At 47.4% G+C, this 14,731-nt stretch overlaps 1 protein-coding gene across 1 annotated transcript in view; it reads left to right on the top strand.

The window, feature by feature from the left end:
• PARP4 (poly(ADP-ribose) polymerase family member 4) overlaps positions 1-14,731 on the top strand; it is a 271,504-nt gene that overhangs the window by 150,348 nt on the left and 106,425 nt on the right. Inside the window, exons 32-34 of the mRNA XM_088458553.1 lie at positions 1,324-1,347; positions 4,285-4,311; positions 5,589-5,642. Coding sequence (XP_088314679.1) covers positions 1,324-1,347; positions 4,285-4,311; positions 5,589-5,642 — 105 coding nt within the window. The remainder of the gene's footprint in view (positions 1-1,323; positions 1,348-4,284; positions 4,312-5,588; positions 5,643-14,731) is intronic.

The following is a 14,731-nucleotide window of genomic DNA, read 5'->3' as shown; positions in this document are numbered from 1 at the left end:
TGTCATCTGTCCGTCTCCCCCCTCCCCTAGATTGCAAGCTCCTAGGAGCAGGGTCCTCCTCCCCACTGTCTCACAGCCTTCTTCTCTAGCACTTCTATGACAGCCTTCACCTTCAGAGCTGTACTGTGTATGGAGAATTGTGTTGCTGATTGTTACTTGTGTTCTGTTTATATTTTGGTTACTGTATTGTAATGTAATGTTCTGTGTACCCTTTACCGTATATACGGTGCTGCGGACCACTTGTGGCGCCATATAAATAAAATGTAATAATATGTGTGTGTGCTTCCTATAACACCTGTCCTCATACTTTATATATACATAGATGGTAGCTTTGCCTCTAGAGAAATGGGGTATTTTACAGAAAATGTGAGGGTTCACTGTGACGGGAACGCACACGCCCTGTCCAACTCCCGGCAGTCCTGCTCCCGCCTCCCAGACCCTCTCTCCTCCATCCTTACTGACTGCCTGTCAACATATGTACCCCCTGCCCAGCTGAGCTCCCTGCTGCTCAGTGCAGAGATTTACAGAGTCACAGGTCCGTCCCTCCTCCGCCCAGCTCACCTCATTGGCTGGCAAGGCAAGGTGTTAATGAAATTAATTGGAGAGGGGAGGAGTCTAGACTGGAGAGGGGAGGAGTCAGGACTGGAGAGGAGTCGGCGCTAAACGATAAACCGCCCCCCCCCCCCCCCAAAAGAAAAGTCTAGATCCGCCACTGCATAGATGAGTAGTGTCATACCAGTACCAGCACTTTTATACTATATACATTTATGTTATAATTATACAGTTCTGCCTGTTTACATTGCTGACAGAAATGATGAACCTTACGAAAGCTGTTTTTAATACATACCGTATATACTTGAGTATAAGCCGAGTTTTTCAGCACATTTTTTGTGCTGAAAAAGCCCCCCCTCTGCTTATATTCGAGTGATGTTACTGGGGGCACTACCAGGGGGGGATTACTACTGGGGGCACTACCAGGGGGGATATTACTACTGGGGCACTACCAGGGGGGGATATTACTACTGGGGGCAGTACCAGGGGGGGTATTACTACCAGTAGCTGCTGCATTTCCCACCCTAGGCTTGTACTCGAGTCAATAAGTTTTCCCAGTATTTTGTGGTAAAATTAGGTACCTCGGCTTGTATTCGGGTCGACTTATACTCGAGTATATACGGTAAGTATTACTAGGAACAGCTGTAATGACAGAGTGACATCCTTTTTATATGTTAAATATACTGTGTATATATATATATATATATATATATATATTTATAAATATATATATATTTATAAATTATTGATGAAATTAACTTTATCTTCCAGGAGATGTTATATGGCCTCGACCTGGTAAGTATTTTAGCTACTGTATGTGCTCCTGATACACCCCTGTCCTCTCCTTTATAAAAGAGCAATGTTCTTTGCAGGCTGACTATGTTCTCCCTAATGGTTTGTCAAGTCCCTTTGTGTTGACCATACATTTTCTCATAGCTGGCCGCAATCCTTAAGCATGGGCCCCTGCCACTGCAGCGCACTCTCCAGTGGGCCCTTCATGTCCCAGGCCAACGCTGCAGTTAAGTCTCTGCTGGGGATTTGTTGAATATAGATACACATAGTTATGTGAAGGTTCTCTTAGATTAGCCCTCGCGAGGCAGAGATGGTTATTTGAATTAGCTTAGGAGAACTGATGGTGCCTATGCTACTCTGCCCATAGGTGCCACACTGCCCAGCTTCCTATTTAGTTAAGGTGCAACTTGTGCAAATGGCTTATAGCTATGTCCTGTCGTAATTTAATAATCATATCAAAATTACAGTAAAATAAAAAGTGAACTGTGTGGTAATGACTGCTTTATCTTGTCACAAAGTCCAAGCCAGAATGGATATAAATTAGAGTAAAATCCCCTTCTGCGGAGATCCCAATCATAGTCTTTTCTATGACTGGTTCTAAAATATATAACAGGCCAGAACAGTGTAGCAGGATCATAACAAATGAGTAATTAAATCACCCACATTCTGCTCACAATTTAAATACAAATAATAGAGCTTATCTGGCTTCTTCAGGACCAGCTAGAGATCAGATGTCACATATAACCACACCAGGCTTCTTATGGGAATAAAATCAGCCTTATCCAGGGCACCCAACTGCAACATAGCAGTAGCACAAACTGGGAGGCCAACCAATGCGTTTTATCATTTGTACTTCATAAGGGGTGTGGCCTCCCACCTCTGATACAGATATGAAAATAAAACATTTGCTCTCAGAAGAGATTCTCACTTGAAAACGTTCAAAGTTTCAGACAGAGTGGATTAGTCTAAATATGTTTGGCAATTAACATAGAAAGCAGACAGGACAAGACCTCAACTCCTATACTATGTAAACAAAAGTTAAAAAATAATAACATAAAACTGCAATTTGTGCATAAAAACATATAATGGCATATATTAGAAAGCACTACAATAGTATATTACTTACTGCAATACCTGTGCATGTACCTTGTACACGGTGATGAGCAGCGGAGCCAAGTGTGGGGTAGGTACAAATTGCCAAGGAGATCGTAACCACGCCTCCCTCGATAACAATCCGCGTTCTGTGCACACCATAGGGAGATACTCCATGAAAGGGCAGAGCTGCACCCCCCTGGAGGCCACACCCCCAGTACCTGGGCTCACCCAATGTCTCAGTGGCTCTTTTGACAAGTGGTTCACGTGTTGAAACCCAGTCATAAATGTGATTACTAAGAAAGTGCATGATACATAATGCTTGAAAGCAAAATAGTTTATTTCACTATTAAATTCTATGAAAAAACCCTAAATTAAGTGTAATAAATTACTTGAATCTATAAAACCGATAAATCTCTCTTGTGAGTTAAGGATGCCTCCCCTCTCCTACAAGCCCTCCACTGTCTCCCATTCCCTTTTAGAACCCATTTCAAGGTTTTCACACTCGCTTACAAAGCCCTCACCCATTCCTCTCCCATTTACATCTCTGACCTCCTCTCCCTTTACTCTTCTGTCCGCCCTCTTCATTCAACAAATGCACGCCGCCTCTCATGCCAACTGATTACTTCCTCCCACTCCCGCCTCCAAGATTTTGCCCGTGTTGCTCCTGACCTTTGGAGCGCTCTTCTTCTCCCTATCAGACTCTCCTCTTTACAATCCTTCAGACGGGCTCTCAAGACCCACTACTTCATCAAAGCCTTCCAGCTCCCATCCTAACTTGCTGCAACATGCTCCTTCCTCCCTGTTTACCCCATCTGTGTCACACCTGTTTCTGTCCCTCCCTTTAGAATGTAAGCTCTTACGAGCAGGGCGTCTAAACTCCTGTGCTTCTCCTTACTTTACTTTCATCTACTTCTTACCAGCCCACCAGGGCACCTAACACTTGGTTGCTTATGCTCTGTTGCATATCTAGGTGTTATGGTCAGTAATGTAGCAATGTATATTATCCATATCCTTGTCCTATATTGTTTTGTACTGTAAGTCACTTGTCAAATTATTTATGTACTTTGTAAGGCGCTGCGGAACACTTGTGGCGCCATATAAATAAATGATGATAATAATACAACCCATCTACATATTAATCATTAAGATATTGAAAGATTTGTTCCTTAACAATCAACACTTTTAAGAAATATAGATGTGTCCTTTTATACTGTGGTTTCAGTCGCACCTAATAACCCCCTTTGGCGTGCCATGTCCAGGGCGTCTTAACTGCGCCGAGCCTCTTTTATGCTCAAAATGTGCATCTCATTTACAGAGGCTTTGTGCTGCGACATGACTAAGACACAACATTTAAATTAAAATATGGCTCCATATGACGTACAGACTCTCTGTGTATGATGACACATCTGTAAATATTCCTAATGGCAGTGTGCCCTATAGGGAATGATATGGGGCGATGAAATGATCCTGTTTTGTAGGCTTCTGGTTGTCATTTTTCCTGTATGTATTATAGAATTTTTAATTAGGAAAATAATTGAAAAACAAATGCACTCATGAAGTAATTGCAACACTTGGGAATAATTATTAGATCACTTCATGAAGATGAGCAATGAGAGTAGGTGTGGGTGGGAGCCTACTGCTTAGCTTAGGATATAATGACGGTCTTGTGATCGCTATAAAGCCTAATGTTAATAACTTTTTCACGTGATAAATGACTTGCTATAGATCAGATACTGTATAAGGAAAGTTAATATATATGAGGAAAACAATAAACCTGTCACAATGAATTGAGCAATAGTCACCATTCTGTACTCTGATCACCAATTTTATGTTGCATTATTTTAGTTTCAGGATGCTATGGAGGAATCGGAGGTACGTTCTTCTGCATGTGTGGTTATCACTTTTCCTTTACATTTGTATCCAATTTTTCCTTTTGGTCTAGAAGTGGTTTACTGTAATGTTGTATTATGCAACTGGTCAGGTCATCCACATCCATCTCCTAAAATTATATTAGGGGTTTCCAAGGGTGGTGTGGGCGGGGGGTAAGGGTGGCAGATGCCCCCAAGGCCGGCCCCATTTTCATGGACCTTTGGTTGGTCGCTGCTACCTGCAGTGTTAACGCATGGGCCGCATGCGGTCTATTGCCAGAGGCACTGCGCGGCCTTTGTGTCTCCACAAATACAGTGCAGGCATATGACCCCATCCCCTCTCTATGCCTTTCACCTCCCCTGTCTGCTTTCTCTATCAAGCAGGCTGATTTATGAGCTACACAACAGCTCCTCGCCATCAGAAAGTTTGTTAGTTTATGCAGACAGGGCTGTGGAGAGCAAGCCAGGCCCTGGTACTGTAGGAAGCGTTTCCTAACCGTGGAAATGTGGCCACAGCCCCTACAGGTAGGAACATCCGTCAAAGGCAGGATATGTGGGTGATCAATGCTATTGCTCCCTCCCGAACCCGCATATCATGCAGGCAGGCGCCTCCCTGGAACCACCGCAGCCTAGCACACCGCAGCATGTGCCAGATTGGGGAGAGAGACTGCTGTAGCTGACAGGTAGGAAGGATATCGGGGAGGGGGCGACGGAACTGTGTCCTATCAGGCTGATCACAGACGCCGTCATCAGGCTCAGTATTTCCCGATAAAGGTATGGGAAATGCGATCGGCAAGTGGAAGGGGTACAAATTTTGGGCATGGAAGAGATTTTGGCAAAACCTCCTCCCAAAACCCTTTCATACATTTAAGTGAATATGTTATATATATATTATGGATTTGCCATTGAGTTCCCAAAGCTGGGTAAGTACTTTAGCTACCTGTATGTCTTATATAAGTCAATTGATGATTGCAGTTAAGCAGGGTTGGAATGGTCTACAGGTGTACAGGGCAAATCACATCATGAAAAGGAGCAATGAGAGTTGGTTTTTGTGGGTGCCCACTGCTTAGCTTAGGATATAATGACGTTCTTGTGATCGCTATAAAGAATAATGTAAATCGCCTTTTTTCACATGATAAATTACTTTTTCTATGGATCAGATATTGTATAAGGAAAGTTAATATATATGAGGAAAACAATGTTACCTGCCACAATTAATTAAAAAATATTCACTGTTCTGTACTCTGATCACAAACTTTATGTTGCATTATTTTATTTTAGGAACTTTATGATGAATTAGAGGTACGTTCTTCTGCATATGAGGAGGTATTAGAGGTACGTTCTTCTGCATGTGTGGTTGTCACTAGACCTTTGAAATTTGTATCCCGATTTTTCATTTTGGGGTCAGAGTGGTTTACTGTATTGTTGTTTTATGCAAAGGGTCAGGTCATCCCAACAAATGTCCTAAAATTATATTAGAGTTGGACAGGGGTGGGCTGGGCCAAGGAGCAGGGTGGCAGATGCCCCTAAGGCTAGTCCCAATTTCTGCAGTTTCTGCTGGCTGTTGGTAGCTGCAGTGTTACAGCATGGGCCAAGCGATGTCTATGGCCAGAGGCAGTGCACGGCCTTTGTGTATCCACAAGTACAGTGCAGATGTTTGGCCCTGTCCCCTCTCTATGTCTCTCACCTCCCCTGCCTGCTTTCTCTATCGGGCAGGCTGATTTATGGACTGCACATCAGCTCCTTGCCGTTAGACAGCAGTTTGTTAGCTCATGTACACAGGGGCATTGAGAGCGGGGCCAGACCCGGGTACTGCAGAAAGCGTTTCCTAACCATTGAAGTGTGGCCACAGCCCCTACAGGTAGGAACATCCGGCAGGGGCGGTGAATGTGGGCATTCAATGCGATCGCTACCTCCCGTGCACACACATAATGCAGACAGAGGCCTCCCTGGGCCCACCGCAGCTCAGCACACAGCAGCATGTGCTGGGTTGGGGAGAGAGGCTGCTGTAGCTGACCGGCATGAAGGATGGCGGGGAGGGGGCGACGGACCTGTGTCCTATCAGGCTGTTCTATAGTATTATATGCATATATATTTATTTATAAAATAACGATGGAATTAACTTTATTATCATTTTCAAGTGCCAGCAAGCGGGACAGGCTTGCTGGAACCTGTAGTCCTACTTTAAAGGACAATATTAGTGTAAATCTAATTTCTTCTTCATACCATAGGGGGCAAAGGCATTACCATGGGTAAGCAGGAGGGGTGCCGGCACCAACTACTTAAACTTTTTCTCCCAGCAGCCCCGGCTCCTCCTTCCCCATACCCCAGCCCCAGGCGGGCCAGTTTTAGTCTGGTGCCTTGCAGGAGCAGCACCGTGTTAGAGACTGCTTTTAAGCAGTCTAGCTTTTTCTGCTTTTATTTTTGCATTATTTAAAAAATGTTTACTTTCAGTGAGCAGCACTAGGCGTCTTTTAGGATGCCCATGGTCCACCGACCCCCTGCGCAGCACTGGCGAGTGGGTCAGTGACTTCGGCCGGTCCCTGGCAGACACTAGTGACCCGCAGCTGGACGCCGGGGGGAACATCGGAAGTACTAAACAATGTATGAGCGGTTCACTGCTTTCAGGGAGCCACGCTGCAGCAGCTATCACAGCCAGTGTGTGAGACAGCCGGTGTGTGAGACCACCGGCACTGCTGACAGCGGTCGCTCAGGTCTTCTGCTGCCTCCGCTAGACTACCAGGGCACAGGCAGTGGGGCATTTCTATTGAAGCAGCCATTGCCCTGGGGGATCTTGCTCAGCAGGGGGGAGGTAGGTTCTCCCCATTAGCTCCTCCACCACCATGCCATAGGGATAATCTTTCTCCCCTTCCAACTGAGACGCCGAACAACCATTTAATCTGTGCCTTCCGCAATTAGTCTTCGGAGAGCAGTAAAAGGGCTCCTATCTCCCTGTATACCATCTCTCCTGTGGTCAGGTTATACATTAAAGCTCCTCCCTGCCGAGTGGGGTTTGGATTGTTGAGCATTAACTGCCAATTGTTACAGCACTGACTGTTGTGTGTGCATGGCATTGTGGCTTACAGTGTGAACACTAAGTTCTTGCACGGCCTCCTCTCCAGGTGGTCAAAGTGACTCTTATTTGGAGGATTTCTGCAGGTCGGGGGTAAACCCTCTTCTGTTAAGCTCCACTTTCTGTTTTGAGGTCACATTCAGTGCACTTCCTCTTATTGCACACAATAGTTTATCTAGTTGGTGTGTGGGGACAGACCCGGAATGCTGTACATGTACTCCAGGGGCAAGGCACTCCGGGATGGGGGTGCTTCAGTAGTGCACAACTGCAGGACTTGAAACACTGTACTTTTTTCTCAGCCTCTGGACCATGCTCTGTGTCCGGTGTTTTGCAGCTTGGCAGCAAAAAAGTTCGGTCGACCACATTTTCCAACTAGGAACTGGCTTGGACTTACCTCTCTTTTCGTAACCGCCATGGATGCAGACCTTCTCGCAGGTAATGTTGCAGTGGTTAGGATTCGGCGCTCTGACCATCACGGCCTGGAATCGATTTTCGGTCAGGGAACCACAGGGGCCCAGCTGCACCCAGTTGTAGCGCCTCACCAGTGCAGGGTTTAATGCAGCTGTCTGCATCTTTCCAGACGCAGTCCCTCCAGATGAGATAATTCTACGCCCTTGTCCGGTTATGAATCGGACCCTGAGGTTTCCTTAGCTAACGAGGACCATATGTCCAATACTTCAGGGGAGGTTTCCCTTCTGCCTTCTGCACATAAGGAGGTTTGGCAGTATTATTATCATCTGTGCAGCTAGAGGGCCTCTTAGCGGAGGTGTGGGCTTTAAGGTGGATCTAGCCAAATGGGAGTCTCCTCCTCAGGGTACTTGCATTGCCTGCTTAGTCATGAACACTACCCTTCTTATTTCTATTACAGCATCTCTTAAGGATCCGACAGATAGGAAGTGGAAACCTTTTGTCAAAGATATTAATACTCATGCTATCGCACATCCAGCACTGGCTTTCGCCTGCGTGGCTAAAGCCATTGGAGGCTGAGCAGACACCCCTCAGGAGGGATACCAGTGTGGGAGGCCAACTTCTGCTATTCTCCGAGACCTGGTTAGCGACCACCTCGGACGCCTGGGTGTGAGGGTTGTCTCCCGAAGCTATACCGTAACCCAGTAGTCTCCAACCTGTAGCTCACGGTCATAATTTTGGTAGCTCTGATTTCAGTTACCTCTGAAGTGTACTCTCCCTGGGTGTCAGATGATTGCTGCAACCTCTACAGCAATCATCTGACGTGCTTCCTACGTGGTTCCACCCACGGTGTCTATGCTACGGTGGAGCGAGTGACTCCAGCCCTGCCGGAAAATCACACAGCAGCCATGCCTATATATTTTACTTCTCTACTGAACGTACCTCTTTGGAGCCAGTAATTAACAGTGAAATGTGCCTGTGCTTAAATTTTATTTACAAACTATAACAATATCACTGTAATAATTCATGAAACATTTTTTTTTTTCATTAAATTACCTTATTTTTTTACAATTTTAGTAGCTCTTCAGGAGGATTCATTTTTCTAAAGTAGCTCACACCTCAATTAACGTTGGAGACCACTGCCCTAACCTTTCGGAAGCGGCCTGCAGACAAGTTTTGTTCCACAGGTTTTACAGTGGATTCAGGCAGAGTAGTGTTCCTGTGGGAGTCTTTTCACTCCCTGGCTGGCTTCCAAAGTACAGTAATTGTTCCAGTTCCTCCATCTCAAAGGGGCAGTGGCTTTTCGGCCAGCCTCTTCTTGGTTCAGAAGCCGAATGGTTCCTTCCAGCTGATCTTCAACCTGAAGGACCTCAACAGGTTCTTGTGGTCCCCAAATTCTGTATGGAAGATGCCTTGTTAGCGTAGTAGGTAGCGCATCAGTCTCATAATCTGAAGGTTGTGAGTTCAGTCCTCACACAGAGCATTAAGTCTCTCTGTTTCATTTTTCTGGATCTGCACCAGGGGGTTTTCATAGCCTCCTTGTACTCCCAGGAGGCTTATTTGTATGTTTTTATCCAGCTCAGTCACCTGAGATTCCTCGTGTGGGCGGTTCGGGAGGAACTTTTCCTTTTTCAGGTTTGGCCATTTGGTCTTTCCACAACGCCTCAGGTCTTTGGGAAAGTCAGGGTGATCATGGTAGCCCATTTGTGCTCTAGGGGTATCAGGCTTCTGCTTAGTTAGATGACCTTCTGATCCGTGGATCTCCTCCAGTCACATGGAGGGATCATAATTTGGGAATTCCTCCTTTTCTCCTTCTAGAGATGTACTTTCTGGGGGCCTTACTGGATTCCAAGATTCAGCGGGTCTTCCCACTTGAAAAGGTCACTGCCTGCTGGCCAGGTTTCACAGGTTCTGGTGTCATCGCTGAGGGTCAGTACTCTCTTGCATGCAGATGCAGATCCTGGGCTCTCTGGTCTTTGCTTTCAACAGGGTGGAATATGCTCAAATTGTAGTTCTGTCCTGGTCGAGCTGTTCTCATTTGCAGCTGAAGAAGAGGAAAATCCTTCTCTCTTGAAAACTTCTGCTCTCCCTCTGGTGGTGGCTCCAGGGTTCCCACTTGGACAAGGGTCGCCCATTTTGGCTTTTAGAATGGGTTCTCCTCACCAGTGCCGCACGTCTGCACGGGTGGGGGGCGGTAACCTGACAGCAGACCTTTCAGGGTTGGCTGACTGCTCTAGAGTCAGTTGCTGATGGATGTTCTGGATATTCTTGCAATTTTCGTGACTCTTTGCCTGGCTCTGCCATTTTTCCAACATCGTCCTGTCCAGGTACAGTACGATAAAGTGACAGCCGTCACCTACATTAACCATCAGAGTAGTAATTGCAGTCGCAACACCTTCGAGGAGGGCAGTTGCTTTGGCCAGGTTCTCCGCAAGTTGATGTTCAAGGGTGGCACGGTATTTCTGGTAGCCTCCGATTGGCCACATCATGTTGGTACGCAGATCTCCTCGGCCTCTCTATGGAAGCTCCGCTGTGTTTTCCTCGAGTGTTGTTGTTTTTGTCTCATGCCCGTGTTTCCATACGGATCTGAAATGTCTCAGGGTGGTCCTTGAGGCATCCATCCTGAGAACTTTGGGCTTTTCCAGTGCAGTCCTTGAGGCATCCATCCTGAGAACTTTGGGCTTTTCCAGTGCAGTCAGCCATACTAATCCGTATGCCCGTATACCTTTCTCTGCAAATTTTTTTCACTGCATTGGTGGACTTACTTCTCTTGGTGTTCTGAAGGGTACTTTAACCCCAGAAAGTTTTTATCCTCTCTCAGGTTCGTTCTAGGCGGGTCTGGATTGGAAACCGCACTTCTGGTCTCCTTCCAGTGTCAGATTGCTCTGTTGCCTGACGTATGGACTTTTTTTAAAGGAGTTCTCTATATATAGCCCCTGTTTGTTTCTCCGAGGGCAGCATGACACTGGTCTTTGTTGCTTCAGGCTTTTCAGGCATCATCCTTTGAGCCTTTACCTTCGGTGGGCATTAGTTAGTTTACATGGGAGTCTGTCTCCCTACTGGCTATTGCATCGGCCTGGCAGGTGTCAGACTTGGGCGCGCTGTCCTGTTGCTCCTCGTTTCTGTTTTTTCACTTGGACCGGGCCATTCTTCGGAGCCACTTCCTGGGGTAGTCTCTATGTTTCTCATTACTGGAAATTCCCTGTTTTCCGGGCTCCTAATTGTTTTACAGAGGAGGCCTCTTTGGATGTTGTGTTGTCCCTCCGGTCCTTGAGTCATAGGAGCCGGGAACTCGGTAGAATTTGTTCACTATTAGTCTTCCACAACTTTCATGGATGGGGCTGGCTGCCTTCAGGACGGACTGTAGCCAGTTGGATCCGTTTGAATATCTGCCAAACTTACGCTGTGGCGGATCTTCCTGTTCCATTTGTGGTGATGGCTCATTCTACCAGATTGGTGGGTGCTTCTTGGGCAGCTCTCCAGGATGCCTCAGCTTAGCAACTTAATAGGGTGGCCCAAAGGTCCTCCGCCCATGCATTCCTAAACTTCTATTCATTTGACACCTTAACTGCCGCGGAATTTAGCCGAAAGGTTGTTAGTGCAGCTCCGGCGCATCCCCTCCCTTAGGGATATAGCTTTGGGATGTCCCATAGTAATGCCTGTGTCCCCTATTGCATGAAGAAAAGCAGATTTATGGTCTTACCTAGTTAAATCCTTTGGCATCCATAGGGGACACAGGGCGTCCTCCCTGAGGCACCGGGATGCAGGGTTTTACTTTGCTTCCAGTCAGCCTTTTGGCGTTTCTGGGTGTTGGGACCTGTATGTGTGTCTTGCTCTTCTCCTCTTTCTCGCACCTGCCTTGGGCTTGCTAGCTAAACTTGCCTGCCTGGGACAGGGTTATAGGGAAGGAGAAGCCCAGGCTGCTGGGAGAAAAAATTTAACTAGTCGGTACCCGGACTCTTTCTGCACCAGCCTATACCCATGGTAATGCCTGTGTACCTTATGGATTCTGAAGAAAAGGATTTAAACAGGTAAGACCATAAATCTGTTTTTTGACACACACCAACTCCTCACCCACTACCCAGTGGTGGGGGGATAGGCCCGGACTTCAGCACAGATATGGGGTTCACCCGGGAAGGGGGATCCCTATATTGGGAGGTTCCCACTTCCTGAGGAATTCCTGGATTGGGCTGACTAGTTGGTGTGGGGGGGGTTAATGTTTTGGCCGGAGTGACCCCGTCAAGTGTGTGGCATTACACCCTGCTTGTTGAGCCCGGTGCTGCTTCTTAAAATATAGGGGACCCGTATGCAAATCTCCCCCCATATTTGTAGGACCAGGACTGGCTCGAAGAACCCGATGCTGGTTATGTTTTGGTGGGGGAGTCCGCACCTTCATTTTTTTTTTTTATTATTATTATTTGAACCAATTAATGCCTGTTTTACACTCCAAAGCATGCACAGATCACACTGAACTGTGCATGCTTCTGCTAATCACGTTGCTCGGAGGGAGGTTCTATTATTAAATGTTATTTTGTCCCGAGTTTGCTCCATTTACAATCGTGTTAGCAGACACGATTCTTGAGAAAAGCCTTTGTTGTATTCCTGTCTATGTAAAATACTTGCGAGTTTGGCCGATGGTGTATTTACACCATCGATTTGTGTTTCTACATCAGGGTCCATAGGGTATCCACAGGATACCTTGGGGTATAGGTGATGACATCGGGCACCATAGAGTTAAAGTTTTCAGCCTCCCAGGATGCACTAGGGTCCCCCTCCTATACCCCGCCCCCAAGCCAAGGCATCTCAGTTTCGTTTGGTGCCCGGCTGGAGTTGGATGCACCTGTTAGAGGGGGGCTAAGAAGAGCCCCTGAAGTTTTCTACAATGCAGCTGTGGCTGCACATCATTGTTATTACTCTATGGATAATCCACCACGCACCCTCCAGCAGCTGTATCGCACTGCAGTCAGCATGACTCCAGATACCTGTGCCAACCTACCAGCACCTTACGGAGTCACTCCCAGCCCGTCTAGCTGCTGTCCGTGCTGCACACGACGGTTACTCTGGCTATTAGCTGGTGGTCATAATAATGTGACTCGACTGTGTAGATGGCTTGTATGCAAAATTTTACAGCAAAGTAATTTCAGGTGATAAGGCAGGTGTTAGCGATGCAATGATAAGTTGGACTCCAGACCATCTTTTACCTCAAACTAGACTCTCTTTATTTTGATGCTATCCAGCATATGATTTGCTTATAAAATATTCAGTTCCTTCTCCACTTCTGGGGCTAAGTTTACTAAGAATTGTGTTTGGTCGAGATGCCATTCACAGACAAATTTCTGCTGTATTTGAAACACAGAGATTTACTAAAGGCAAACACGGGTGAAAAAACACGAGTCCCTCTGAAAAATACTGGTGAAAAATATGAGATATGGTAAGAACTTACCTTTGTTATCTCTATTTCTACGAAGTCCATAGGGTTCCACAGGATACCTTGGGGTATAAGTGATGACGTCAGGCATCGGGCACCATAGAGTTAAAGTTTTCAGCCTCCCAGGATGCACTAGGGTCCCCCTCCTATACCCCGCCCCCGAGCCAAGGCATGTCCGTTTTGTTTTGTGCCCGGCCGGAGTTGGATGCACCTGTTAGAGGGGGGCTAAGAAGAGCCCCTGAAGTTTTCTACAATGCAGCTGTGGCTGCACATCTGGAAGTACAGCATGGACAGTCAGTACTGACGTCTATGCTGTCTTCCCTACACCCCCGCCGGTACCAGAACGCCGGTACCGATCCGGGGATGCTGGTAAGCATCTGGGGTCACAGCTAGCGGTGACCCCAGATGTTTGGAACCATGGCCGGATCTAAGGGGGACAGCAAGGTAAGCAGCGGGGTCCCGCGGTTGGGACCCTGCTGAACATGGTCCAGAGTCCCCAGGCAGGGGGCTCCCTGGGGACTGGCTGCAGCGTGGAGCCAGGTACTAACCTGCGCTTCAACTACCCCCCTGGGACAGCGGACTGCGGCAGAGCGGTAGCGCTGCGGCATCCCAGGGGTTAAATGCATGCCAGGGGAGCACGCCTTCCCTGTCTCACAGCCGGCGCCTCCCCCGCTGCACACAGCCCTCTCTGCACACGCCGACTGGCCCTGTGGCAGCGCTCCTCCCCCAGGTCGGCCTCCTCTATGCTCCTCGGTGGCCATCTTTCACAACGCATGGTGAACGCTGCTGGAAGTCTGGAGCTGTGGCATCGCGGTCTGGGTCCCCCGGCATACCTCTCCTCCGCTTGGTCAGGTCTGTGTATGCAGCGCTGTGTCCTACCAGGCTCTGTGTCTGCGTAGTTGATTATCAGCGCTGATAGTGCAGGAATTGATTTCTTTGCATTGTATGTGACTTCTGCTAGCGCTGCTGCCTGTACTTTCATTTTCTTCTGTCAGCCATTTCAGCTGTCCCTGATCTTTTCTGCTAAAGTCCTTGCGGTGCGGTGATTGCAGGGTGGTCTCACACTATACTAACAAGTATCAGTGAGAGGGGTCACATACTTACCATCATGTCTGAGAGTGACTTTCCTCTCCAGCTTCTGTGTACTACGTGCAAGGTACCGATAGCGGAGGGGGAGGGTAGCGCGGAGGGGCTATGTCGGCAGTGTTATTTATTGGTGCGGCCAATTACTGTCACGGCACCGGTACATGAGCCACCCTGGGCTTGTTTCGCCAAAGCGCTTACAACCCTGGTAGGCCAGTTAGCTCCGCAGCCTGCGTTCTCACAGATGGGATTGTCCCAGCAGTCAGTGGTGTCGTCACCCATGCAGGGTTTCCCGAGTCAATTGATGGTACCCCACAGTCTCCCTATTTCTCCTCAGGTCTCTCAGGAGCCTGCGTGGGTTAATTCGCTGACAAGTTCTATACAGCACTTGTCGGACGGTTTACAAGGGGAGTCTGTGTTGCGGCCACATAA

This window comes from Taudactylus pleione, unplaced genomic scaffold (assembly GCF_031769625.1).
Source record: "Taudactylus pleione unplaced genomic scaffold, aTauple2 ptg000842l, whole genome shotgun sequence".
Taxonomy (NCBI): domain Eukaryota; kingdom Metazoa; phylum Chordata; class Amphibia; order Anura; family Myobatrachidae; genus Taudactylus; species Taudactylus pleione.
This window is presented reverse-complemented; position numbering and strand designations above follow the sequence as displayed.